The sequence below is a fragment of the Abramis brama genome, assembly GCF_963993115.1.
Source record: "Abramis brama genome assembly, chromosome: 7".
In the NCBI taxonomy this organism is placed as follows: domain Eukaryota; kingdom Metazoa; phylum Chordata; class Actinopteri; order Cypriniformes; family Leuciscidae; genus Abramis; species Abramis brama.
Window position 1 is genome coordinate 30013555 of NC_139969.1, and position 13572 is coordinate 30027126.

The window sequence follows — 13572 nt, forward strand, 5'->3', positions numbered from 1 at the left end:
GTTTTTCGGAGAATTCAAAATGGCGGACAAATTTTCATGCTGGAAAATGACGTCATAGGGTGCAATCGAATCATCTTGAGCTAAGGAATCAGATGAAAAAAGAATTTTGTTTCATTATGATTCTAAAGTTATTAGCATAAACGTGTGCAACTTTGGACAGTTGGTGGCGCTAGAGGGATTGAGTTGGAGACTACAAATTTGCTATGGTGACTGTTCAGACTGTCCTCTATCAGTGTGCCAAATTTCATAACTTTCCCGTAAGCGGTTCTATGGGCTGCCATAGACTCCCAGAGCGGAAGAAGAAGAAGAAATGGAAGAATAATAATAAGATCGCCAACAGATACAATAGGTGCCGCTTGGCCCCTAAAATTACCAAAAAATTACGAGATTAGTTTATGTTCACGGGAATGGCTGAATATGTTATAAATGAACGGTTTCTTCATTATTCCGTTTTGAAGACAAAAACTAGAAAACAAATTATTACGGATCCGAAAGCAAGTCATTTCAATAGATCAGAATCAAGTTGGTCACGAATACGCCGAGTTGACTAACAGAAAGCTGCTAGGGTTGAAAGTGACTGCTTCATACATATCATACTTCACACTCTTTTTTTTCCTGTCAGTTTTCACTTATGTGGCCTCACCTTTAAAGTCACCATGAAATCAAAATTGACACTTCCATGTTTTATGGAATATAGAGGGTATGCGTAGACGTCACTTTCCAGCCGGACTGAGTGGCAAAAGAGCTAAAAAAACTTCTTGTTGGAGAACCCGTTTCAATAGGATATATACGTCACAATAGGGAAAAAAAAGAATCGCAACTGCCACTTTATGTGTGAAAATAATTCTGGGCAACTGACTGTAATACTTTATATTCTATAGGATATACTTTTATAAAGGTGAAGAGACTAAAGAATTACCTGACGCACAAGGAGCTCCAACTCAGGTGAATAAGGGTTACTGGACAGATCCACCACAGATCTGACAGCTAACCTCAAACCAGTAATTGTTGAAGGGCCTATATACAGTATGAGAAAATTGACAACGTCATATATTACAAATGTAACTAATCTCCAAAAAAATGAAAGTTCCATTATAATTCACTCACTTTAATGTCATTCCAAATCTGTATGACTTTGTTTCAAAGTCAGTCTGTTGCTGTTTTGGACCTCATAGACTTTTATTAAACAGTTTATCATTTTTCTTCATTTCTTTTGCGTTCCACAGTGAGTAAATGACAGACTTTTTTTTCTGGTTGAACTATCCCTTTAAACTAAAGTTCACTACTAACAAGTTTATGTGAAATCCACAGCTGAGTCAACTGACATAATGTAGTCTGATTAAAATTGATTTGTTATATTAAACAAACAAGGCTAGCAAAATATGGAACTATACCAGGCTGCGGTGTTGATGGCGCAGGAGTCATTGTCCAGCTTTCTGTTGTGTCTGCTGTCAATTCCGTGGTTGTAGGACCAACTGTGAGATCCATTAAACGCACAATCACCATTATTAATCAAACAGAACAGTTTTTTTGAGTGAATATATAAATGAAAAGGACATTATTTCATATTTATAATAAAACATTCTTTCATGAACTGAATCAGTAAGCCTGTTGAAAGGGTAAAGACTTTGCCAGCAAAATGACCTGAATGTATGAGTAAGTCTCCAGTATTTTTTGTCATTTTGAGAAGCTGTAAGAGTTTGGATCAGTCACTTACCAGTAAAGTTGGATTCTCCCACAGAAAAACACAGAAATCCAACAAACAAGATGAAGTGGAACATTTTCTCCTTGGTTCTACAAATGATCCTTTTGGAGGAACGTGTGCGGATACGGTTAGTGACTCTTCAGGTTTTAAGGCTGTATGAGGGCGTTGATTGAAGTGTCAGTCTCATGGGTTTCTATCAATAGAGAGACTGGACACACCCCAGCGTTCCCAAACACAAACACAATGGGCCGTAGAAGGAAGTTATTCGCTCTTTTCTTTCAATTCATTGTGGGCCAAAACATTTAATCAATGTAGGGATTTATTGTTTCTTTCTTTGTTGCTGCCACATAACACAATCATAAGTATCGAAATGAAACAAGACCTGCGGTTGTAATTTTTCAAGGAAAAAAAAGTCTACACTACTGGTCAAAAGTTTGGAATGATTAAGACTTTTTAATGTTTTAGAAAGAAGTCTATTTGGCTGCATTTATTTGGTCAAAATTACAGTAAAAATAGTAATAATGTGAAATATAATTACAATTTAAAAGAACTGTTTTGTATGACATTTATTGCTGTGATCAAAGCTGAATTTTCAGCATCATTACTCCAGTCTTCAGTGTCACATGATCCTTCAGAAATCATTCTGATATGATGATTATTTATATACCATTGTATAATAATAACAACAACAACAACAACAAAGCAGCAATCCTCATATTAGAATGACTTCTGAAGGATCATGTGACACTGAAGACTGGAGTAATGTATTTGACACAATATTTCACTGTATTTTTTTAATAATATCATCAAATAAATGCATCCTTGGTGAGCATAAGAGACTTCTTTAAAAAACACTAATTATAAAAGTCTTAATTATTTCAAACTTTTGACCGGTAGTGTATAATCAACAGTAAAGTCTGAAGTAATAACAAACTTATAAAAAATGTAAACACACACACACATATACACACACACAAATAAAAGTGCATTTTAAACAGCCTAAGTCATTTTAAAGATAACATGGAGTGGAATGAATTAAACATTGAGGTAAAACTGGAATAACGAGAACAGTGGAAAAATTAAAAACAATAACTTCCTGGCTGACAGACCTTCCTCACAGTTCCTCACAGTGAAATCTGATCTGTCTATGGGCTCTTGCACTTGCTGCTCCTGCTGCTGCTGGCAGCGCTGGGCGGCTGAGATCCTTGCGGGGACGTGACAGAGAGGCCCAATCCCAGATCCACTGTCTTCACTGGGATGGACGGGACAGATTGGCTTCTGGCACTACTGCAGGCCGATAGATTTGAGGATCTGAAACGCATGTGGGGCAACGTAAGACAACAATCAGGACTTTCCACGTCATGCATATTTTTCTGGTATAAACGGTCACACTTGACTGGATAATATGCTGGATAGCAGCAGACGTACTGTGCGCGTGGAATATAAATCGCAATAGTTTGTGGTTGAAACTGAAAGCATGATTATGTGAATACCGATGTGAAGCAGAACTGCGCGCTGAGCTGATCTTTGAGCTCAGGCGGCTGGATGGAGTGGAAGCAGGAGAGGGCAGAGTCAGACCAGCCTACAATGAGGAACACAACCATTACAGTTCATTAGTAGCTTCATTTAGATGCAACAAAGCAAGTAATGAGTAAAATAATCTCAGAAGAATTCCTCTGATAATTGACCCCACTGTAAAAATGCACTACTGTTCAAACGATTGGGGTTGGTAAGATTTGTTTAATGTTTCTGAAAGAAGTCTGTTATGCTCACCAAGGCTGGATTTATTTGATCAAAAACACAGACAAAACTGTAACGTGTGACATATTATTATGTTTTTTAATGTATGGTAAAAGGTCATTTATATGTCAAAGCTGAATTTTCCATTTTCAGTGTCACATGATCCTTCAGAAATCATTATAATATGCTAATTTGCTGCTCAAGAAACATTTCTTTTTATTATCAATGTTTAACCCCAAATGTTCAATTATCAATCAACCCCAAACTTTTGAACAGCAGTGTATATGCTTACAACTATCACAATAATTTCAGAAATGTATATTCAACTTTAGCCTACTCAACATGGGGTAATTCAAAGTATTTGAAAAGTGCAATTAACTATCCTTGACACTTTGTATCACTTTGACAAAGCAGCAATTACATTTTTCGATTTGTAATGAATTTTTTTTTTTTTTTTTTTACAATGACTAGGCTACATGTTGCTTATAGTTCATGATGGGTAATTTTTCCAGTCAAGCTGTACCTGCATAAAACGTATCTGTATTGTAGCAGCCAGGTCAGGATTCTCCTCTATGGCTTCTAGGAGCATCTTATTTAGGCTTTTATTTAAGTCTCTGAGTTCTCGTAGCTCAATGTCACGTTCCTCAAAAGTCTTCTCTTTGGTGTTCTGAGCAGACCGAATTTCCTTGGTATATTTGGCACACTGTGAGACAAAAATAGGATGAGATTATGAGATCAGGCGCTCTCTGTCTTACATTGGATAATAACAATAATATGGGTATATTTGGTCATTACTGGCCATATATACATTACATATAAATATATTCCCGTCATGACAACTCTAAGAGTGTTTGACATGGTAATGGGTATGACCATGTTAATATGTTCGGTCATATCATGTTAATATGTTAATAGATCTATGCTCCTGCTGCTGCAGAGCAAGTACAGGACTTGCTACTGCAAATACACACATGACAGCAGCTAGCTCATTGGCTGCTGATAATATAAATGAAATAAAATTGTGATTGCTAGCAGAGATTGCCGGTAAAGGACCCATCAGCCTGTGCCAGGAGTTTCATGACAGAACCTTGTATAGGATAGACCAGAGTTAGTTGTCACACTTTTTACTTAGCAGGGCATGTTGTCAAACTGTATAGAGTAAGTTGTCACAGTGAAACCTGCCATTTAATAGCCTATTGTAAGTGCTAAAAGTGACTTGACTATTATAAACTTAATTACTAAAGAAAAGTCATTTGAGATTCTGTATGAATCTGAAAAGATAAAGCTGGATAATTGTAGGGTAAGTGAGGGCGTATTTCAGACCTGTTTGGCAGCTCTATTGAGTTTCTCCTCCTGAGAGAGGATGTCTTTGTTGAGATAGAGAACACGTGCTTGGTTCCTCTCAATGGTCTCGTTCCGATCGGCTTCCTCTTGAAGAAGACCCTCCAATGTCCTGGACATGCTCTGAAATGTGAAAAATGTGCCATCATCAATGATTTTATTTTATTTAACATTACTGAATCAAGCTGGCCTTGCTAATTAACATGCTTTTACTTTTTACAGAACAGGTTTACAGAAACTTGTTAGACTTGTTTTCAAACATTCTTTTTAACTTTTGTGTCAGGATATTAGGACCTTTTAAATTTACCAAGCTCTTCCTTTTTCATGTATCTCCAGATATGGTTTGCTCTTCGCGCTTACGGAGTTCCGTGAAATCCACAATTGCTCATGCATACTTTACGAAAGCTAATCCTTCCATCTGAAAACTCTATTACCTCTGCTTCATTTATTTACTCCTCTCTCATAAAAAAACTCATACAAACTACTTTCCATAGCAACTACTTGGTCTAAGGACATCACTGGTGATATACAAGTTATTTTTTCTGATCAAGTTTGGGAGACAATTACATTATCCCCAAAAATCACAAATCATCAGATGATCCATTGGAAATGATTGCATAGGTTTTGCCTGCCCCCTGTCACAAGTATGTTAGTTATATTGTCTTTTGGTTTTGTTCTATTCTGTTTGACAGTGTTGTTCCTGATCCTTGTTTGTTTCTATGGTTACTGATTATGTTACACACCTGTCTCTAGTTCTGTTGATTAGCCTCCTTGTGTATTTAATATTAACTAACTGATTGTTCAATAAAAAACAATTGTTCACACACACACACAAAATCATTAGTACCCAGGAATATCACTTTGAAATAAAATTCTTAATTAGCAATTTTTTTATTATTATATACATTTACTTACTCTCCTTGACGTGAAGGTGTAAACCATTAAATTAGTTTGTCTCTCAAACCCTAGTCCATATATGCCCTAAATCACATGACTTGCTAGAAGTGACATAATTTACTTGGAGGGAAAGCAACTTCAAGAACAAAGTGTTAGTCATAAACTTTTCTAGTTTCCTAATTTTTTGAATATTTATCTAATAGCATCAAACACAACATGGTCACCCTGATGTGTCCATTTATACTGGACATGAAAATGTTTCTTTATTTATAAATGGACAGGTAATATATCTTCTGCTAGCATGTTGTTTGCAGTGTGTTTTCTGATGGACAGACATTTTCTCCTTCTGAAAAGATAATAATAGAACTTTAACTTCTTCTTTTTAAAAAAAAAACCCTGCTCAGATCAAAATCCACAAAACTAACTGCAGGAATGACCTAATTATAATTAAAACAAAACAATATTTAAATATATATTTTATAATACATAATATTTAAATATATATTTTAAATAAATATATTTAAATATAATTATTAAATGAAAAAAATGTTAGTTCCATGATACCTAATAGATCAATTAACTAATGTTAGGAAATACATTTCTGTATCATGAGAGATTATACTTCACATATTTATATAAATTTAGTTTTTGTCCTCATTTTCTGTCTCGAAGAATGTTTACGTCAGCACACATATTTACTTCAACATCCTCCTGCAGTTCTCGGATTTGCCGTTTCTTAAATTTGTATTTGTCCTCGGCTGCTCGTCTCTGCTCCTCCAGCTTGAGTTTCTCCTGGTGTGCGGGACCTACAGCGAGATGGTGCACTGCTTAGCTCACAACAAAATTCTGTTTGATTATATACACTGCAACATTACAGATATTGTTTACATGCCAAATAAAACCTACTGTACATAGTATATCTATACCACGAAAAAGAGACGTTTGCTTGTAGGTATGGCTTAAGCTGAAAATATTTAATTTGATGACGTGTTGCTCGTGCATAGCTACAGCTGTTGTTTTCCTCATACTACAGGTAACCAAACAAACTTAATAGACCAGTTTAAAATTAGAATCACATGGTGACAATAGCGATGATGAATGTTTAAAAAAGCTGGCAATGAGTTAAAGTGTTTGAGTATGACTATGTTTTGGAGTAATCTATGAGTTTAATATTATAGAAATACTTACTGGACTCAGTGACTTTGGTCAGGGTTTTGCGGTAGGTTGTGTTGCAGTTGCTGACAACTTGCAGGGTGTTCTCCAAAGCGTGGATCTCTTTCTCTGCCTTGCGGATTTGGGCGTCCAAAACATCCCCCTGACGCTGGAGTTCTTCTTTCTCTTGAGCTGCCTTCAGAAAAAGTAGAGAGTTTATTAGATATTGTGACATATATGGAGTTGTAATGTTCATCAGATATAGAGAAAAATATAGAGTAGTCAGGAGTTGGGAATGCTTTGAATGCAAAAACCCAAGCTGCACTTCTTCTTTGTTTTTGATGAAACCATATTTCATTTTAATGCTTTTGAAAGAAGTATTTTGTGATTACCAAAGCTGCATTTATTTGATCAACAATATACAGTAAAACAGTAATATTGTGAAATAGTATTATACTTTAAAATAACTTTCCCGTTTGAACGTATTTTAAAACGTAATTTATTCCTGTGATGGTAAAGCTGAATTTTCAGCATCATTACTCCAGTCTTCAGTGTCACATGATTCTTCAGAAATCATTGTAATATGATGAATAATTTAGTGCTCAAGGAATATTTCTTATTATTATCAATTTTGAAAACAGTTGTGCTGCCATACTTTTGTGGAAACCACAATACATTTTCTTTCATGATTCTTTGATGAATAGAGAATTCAAAAGAACAACATTTATTTGAAATAGAAACATTTTGTAACATTATAAATGTCTTTGTTGTCACTTTTGATATATTTAATGCTTCCTTGCTGAATAAAAGTATACATTTCTTTAAAAATCTTATTGACCCCTAACTTTTAAATGGTTTAAAAATTTATATATATATATATTTTTAATGAAATAACACTACACAAAAATAAAGCATTAAAGAATGTTCTTTATTATTAAAAAAGCTTTTTCATTCTAGGAATCTGATGCATGAAATAATATGACTTATTTTAATGTGATTCTACCTTGTGCACTTGATAGAGCTCAATGCATCTAAGTGGAATAATAATCAATGTTATTAAAAATAGTGGTATGATACCTTTATGATGAAGTAGGCCTGGGATTTATCCTCCTCTCCCTCTGGTGCAGCCATGGAAACAGTCAGGATCTCGTACCTCTTCCTCATCTTGTCAATTTTGAACATTCTCTCGTTCACCGCATTACTAAGGCCATTTGTCACAACCAACAGAGTGCAGAAAAATGAGTCAAATACTGCATATGACATCAGTGCAGATCAACTTATTTTTATGTATTGTAGTTTAAATGTATCTTCTAAGCCACACTAAATAATAAAATCATTTTCATTTATCATTGGCTAGCGTGTTTTTACCTGAGCCCTTGTCTCTCCTGCTCGGTGAGCTTGATCTGTTTAACCAGCATCTCTCGGTACAGACGGATCTCCTCCTCTCTCTCTTTCATGACCGCTTGCAGCTGTAGACGTCTCTTCTCCAGAGTCAGCACTCCATCTGCTCTGTCATACAGCAGGTCTCTCAGCCGCTGAACCTCCATCTTCAGGAGACCTTTCTCCACCATACTGTCCTGATGGAAGAACACACGTGTGCAACAGAGCAAATGTGGTTTGTTCTCTAACATGATTTACTGCTGATATTTTATAAAATGCTTTGACAGATTAAGTTAGCCACAACAGATAAATAATGTATTTCAAATTTGATAAGTTGTGCTGATAGCGAGTGCTGATGGTAGGGGGAAAATTGTTGAATGGAAATTCCATTAAATGTGTTAAATGAGAAATATTTAATGCATGCAAACTGGCAAGTAGAGAAATTCATAATGGTTGAGTGTTTGAATTTAGTGAAATACTGTGGCCTGGTACAGATACCTGGTACATTTATCAGTGATGGACAATCAAGTTATTGACCTGTTTATTGAGCCTGAGTTTTTTCTGGTCTTTCTCAGAGATGTCGATGAAGAGTTCCAGCTCCTGGATCTTGGAGGTCAGATCTCTCTTCTCTGCTTCGCTCTTCTCTGCGTCTTTCCTAATGCAGCGGATATCATCCTGAGAATATATGCACCATTAGAAACATCCATACACGGGTCCAAAAACAGGTCATGTTCCACCCCCAACTCAAAAGAATATACAGTATATGATACTGTTCAAAAGTTTTGGGTTGGTGCGATTTTTTTAAATGTTTTTGGAATAAGTCTTTTATGCTCAACAAGGATGCATTTTCTTTCATGAAAAATGCTGTAAAGACTGTAATATTGTGAAATTGTTTTCTGTATGTAATAATATCTGTTTTCTATTTGAATATATTTTGAATGCAATTTATTAAAGTTCAAAATAACAGCATTTATTTGAAATATAAATCTTTTGTAACATTATAAATGTCTTTACTGTCACTGAAAAAAAGACTTACTGACCCCAAACTTATGGCTTACAGCTTATGAAAACCCCAAATTCAAAATCTCAGAAATTTAGAAAATTTTCATAAGCTGTAAGCCATAATCATCAAAATTATAACAAAAAGGCTTGAAATATCTCACTTTGTATGTAATGAGTCTATATAATATATTAGTTTCACCTTTTAACTTTTGCACAATATTCAAATTTTTCGAGTTTCACCTGTATTATCAGTAATAATTCATTATTATTAATTAATTAATTAATATAATTTAAATAAGAATATTAGAAATTGTGAAGAATTTAGAAAATGTGCTTAATTGTTAAATAAAGGTGCAATGCAAAAAAAACTGTTTATGTTCCTAAAATAGGTTTAATCAGCTTTAAATAATATATAATTTCTTATTTTTTTATTTTGTCTTGAAATATCACAAATAACACCTGCCAAATTGTTTTAAATCTGTTAGTTCACTAGTTCACAATGCTTATTTATATGCAACTTTATATTTCAATCATGACAACTCTCTGAATAGTTTTAGCATGTTATTGAATATGGCAATATTAATGTATTTTATCTTGGCAGACAAGATCTGCTATGTTGCTGCTGCTGCAGAGCAAGTATAGACTTGCTACTGATAATAGATACACAGACACGTTGCTGTGAGAATGTAAGATCTGCTGCAGCTGCTGCGTAAATAGACAGACATAAATCCCGTAACAGATCTAGGCAGGTGGAGCTGGGGGAGGTGGAGGGTTTCAGAGGAACTTTAATAGCGCGATACAGCACTAGCCTACAGCAAAAACTGAACCAGACTATTTAAATGTTGAGCAAGCAATCTCATTGGCTGCAGGATCAGCAGAGGCCAATCAGCTTGTGCCATTCGGTAATGATGTGATTGCTTGCAGACTGCATGTAAAGGACCCATCATCCTGTGCCATCTAGAGTTTCATGACTGAACCAGATATTAATATTGCATAAAGGACAGCAGGAAATGTAAGATTGAGAGAAATAGAAATAAGGTGCATTGTTTTTAATTGCAACAACTCAAGGGCAGAGTACCAAAAAACATATTTATGACATATCACCTGTGAATCGGACCTGTGTGCCTACTGTTGTTCTCCAAAGCTGAGGAGAGCTCTGAGAAATCAATATAACAGCAGAGACACACACTCTCACCTGGAGTTTCTTCAGCTGTGTGTTGAGTGTGGCGGCCGTCCTCTTCTTCTCCTCTAGAGCTTCAGCCAGATCAGAAGCCCTCTTCTCCAGAGCTTCCTTCTCCTTTGTGTTCACCTTCCCCTGCAAGTGTAAAGTCTTCCTCTCCAGCATCTGGATCTGAAAGTCCTAGACCAAACAAAAGAACGACACTCGAGTCATCTGTCAGCTTCTAGAAAACAACCCCGCTTGCATGCTGACAAATTTAATCAGATGATAACTATTTGTTCTCTTGCCTGGTTGGAGATGATCATCTGCTGTTTGAGAAAGCTCTGGTCCAGTTTGCTGAGTCTGCTCTCCAGGGTGGAGAGAGCGGCCCGGGTGGCGCAGATCTCAGCTGTAATGTTCTTTTCTTTTTCACGCAGCCCTTGCAACTCCTGACTCTTCCTGAACATGAGCTCTCTCTGCCGGAGCAGCTGAGCATCGATCTCCTACACAATTAATGCTTTATTAATCCAAGTACAGACATATAACAATCACTTTCATTAACAAGTCAGTCACAAACAGGCTTAACAAATCATTAAAAAAAAAATCGTTTAAAATAATATAGGTATGGGTTGATATTGGAAATTTAATTGTGCATTAATCAATTGTAATTCTCATTTCCCCTATTTTTTACATTTAACGCTCACTTTGTTAATATTTTAATAACACTAATAATTTAATAGCACTGGTGGTTAAATGTAATCTTTAGTAAATCTCTAAATGAATATCCATTTTCCATACTGTGCATTATAATGCTGTAAATTCATTTTAGTTTTTATTGTTTTAATAACTTGCTGACAAAATAGCACAGAATTATAATATCTGGTGTTTATGAGTTATTGGCCATAACAGTAAATCATGTGTCTTATTTTTCCAAAACTGTGGACCAGGGTTACTATCGTCAAATAAAACTATTAAAAACAGTTTTATTAATTGAAATAAAGGTAAAATAAAATAAAATATAAATATAGGCTGAAACGCTCACTAAACAAAACTGAACTAAAAATAAATTAAACCTAAATAAAAATGAATATTTAAAAAATAATAAAAATGACAAAAGCACATAACAAAATTACTAAAAATGTAACTACAAATAAAATGAACATTAAAAATGAAAGCTAACTCAAAATTAATAAAACTATACTAAATACTTAATACTAAAATAATTCTCCTCCTGAGTGGTCATATACTAACATTTCTGAAACTATACTAATACTAAATAGAGTATAGTTTTATATATATATATATATATATATATAGAGAGAGAGAGAGAGAGAGAGAGAGAGAGAGGCGACAGCATGGCATCCAGCCCCATCTGATTTGCAAAAACAGAAGATGCCTGACGCCCAGATTGCCAGTGAATTGCTGTGAAGTTAAAAAGAGTCAGAGGAGTCAAACTCACTTTAATGTTCTGTTCCTGTTCTTTGTGCAGTTGCTCCATCTGTGCTGCTTGCTCTTCACCATCCAGCACTGCCTCCATCACCACCAGCAGCTTCTCCTTCAGAGCAGCAATATGCAGCTTTACCTCTGCAACCCTATAACAAAAAACTATATACATTACTACAATGAATTGGATATTTGCTATGAATTTGCTGTGAACTATAAGACTGAGCAGTCGTCTGAGAAAAGAAAAAGCTTTACTTTGCTGTTTTGTTCTGAATGTTCTTTTTCATGCTGGTTAGCTGAGATCTGGTGGTCTCCACATCTGTGGCTGTTCGTTCTAAAGTTCCCTTCAGAACCTCCACCTGAGAGTAAAACACCACATTTGATTAGTTTTGCCAAATTCATATCTTTATTTGAATTTGATTAACATGAAAAAATGCCTACCCTTACAAAGATGTACTGTGGCTGTAACATAGTACATTAATGGTATAAAACCATGGTACCATGGTATAATGTCCATGATAACCATATATATCTACTGTGGTATATACATAGTAAAAAAAATATTTTGTTAAGGTACCAAAACAGCCTTGGTATGATGGGACTAGATCAGTGGATCTCAACCTTTTTGACTTTAAAGGGATAGTTGAAAATTCTGTCACCATTTACTCACCCTTAGCCTTAGGTTAGTCTAAACCTGTGTGAGTTTCTTTCTTCTGTACACAAAAGAAGATATTTTGAAGAATATGGGTAACCAAACAGCTGCTGGACCCCATTGACTTCCATAGTATGAAAGAAATGACTATGGAAGTCAATGGGGACCAGAAAATGTCTGGTTATCAACTATCTTCTTTTGTGTTCAACAGAAGAAAGAAACACATATAGGTTTAGAACAACTTGAGGGTGAGTAAATTGTACATTTTAATTTTTGGGGCAACTTTGGTATAAAAATACCAAGTATTACGAAATATCTTGACTTTTAATGCTTGTTTTTTAAGTAATCTTGAAGCCCCCTTGGAAGTTTGCTGAGGCCCTCTAGTGGGCCCGGCCTCCATGTTGAGATCCACAGTACTAGATCCTTTCCTTTCTAACAATTGATGCGCCTTTCATCATGATGGACTTTGATCGGCCTCTGGGTCACAGGTTTGAGGAGCACCCCAATGTTGGTAAGCTGTCATGGACTCACCTCATGCTGCAGTCGTCTATCGTTCCTCTCCTCTTCCTGGAGATGCTGTCTGAGTCGAAGCGCCTGACGTTCAGTCGTGTCTATATTCCTCTCCAGCTCTTTATTGTTCTCTATCTCACGCTCCATGAAGTCCTTCCTCTCCTTGACCAAATCATTCTTCTCTCTAATCGTTTGGTTCACCTCCGCTTGCAACTAGAAGATCGAGTGATTTACAATCAAAGTTGAATAAACCATTTTCAGAATTAAATGGTAGATATAGTTATTTTATTATGAAAAGTACAATGTATATGTTTACATCTACAGAAACGCTGTGCATTTAATGATGTCTTAGTGTTAAAAGAGCGCCATCTTCAGGTTACCATGGCACACTGCTGTATCTCCTGGTCTCTTTTCCTCATTTGTTCGATGGTGTTCTCCCACTGGTCGATAATCTCTTGCCTCTCAATGTGAGCCTGACGAAAGCTCTCGGCTGTCTTGTCCAAAGCTAACTGGATCCCAAAATACAAGTGCATATGCAATATAAGAATGATGGCATGCTCAAAGCATAAAAATGTCCTCTGACGAGTGAGA

General features: G+C 35.6%; 1 protein-coding gene across 1 annotated transcript in view; it reads right to left on the reverse strand.

Annotated features, from left to right (window-relative positions):
* Nucleotides 1–13572, reverse strand: part of ccdc39 (coiled-coil domain 39 molecular ruler complex subunit) — a 28435-nt gene that overhangs the window by 2537 nt on the left and 12326 nt on the right. Inside the window, exons 6-22 of the mRNA XM_084120818.1 lie at nucleotides 13362–13490; nucleotides 13003–13194; nucleotides 12075–12178; nucleotides 11836–11968; nucleotides 10685–10879; nucleotides 10413–10577; nucleotides 8753–8890; nucleotides 8204–8412; nucleotides 7913–8036; nucleotides 6872–7031; nucleotides 6383–6489; nucleotides 4769–4909; nucleotides 3969–4148; nucleotides 3199–3287; nucleotides 1718–3016; nucleotides 1395–1475; nucleotides 920–1017 (exon numbers count right to left, since the gene is read on the reverse strand). Coding sequence (XP_083976944.1) covers nucleotides 2851–3016; nucleotides 3199–3287; nucleotides 3969–4148; nucleotides 4769–4909; nucleotides 6383–6489; nucleotides 6872–7031; nucleotides 7913–8036; nucleotides 8204–8412; nucleotides 8753–8890; nucleotides 10413–10577; nucleotides 10685–10879; nucleotides 11836–11968; nucleotides 12075–12178; nucleotides 13003–13194; nucleotides 13362–13490 — 2232 coding nt within the window. The 3' untranslated portion in view covers nucleotides 920–1017; nucleotides 1395–1475; nucleotides 1718–2850. The remainder of the gene's footprint in view (nucleotides 1–919; nucleotides 1018–1394; nucleotides 1476–1717; nucleotides 3017–3198; nucleotides 3288–3968; nucleotides 4149–4768; nucleotides 4910–6382; nucleotides 6490–6871; nucleotides 7032–7912; nucleotides 8037–8203; nucleotides 8413–8752; nucleotides 8891–10412; nucleotides 10578–10684; nucleotides 10880–11835; nucleotides 11969–12074; nucleotides 12179–13002; nucleotides 13195–13361; nucleotides 13491–13572) is intronic.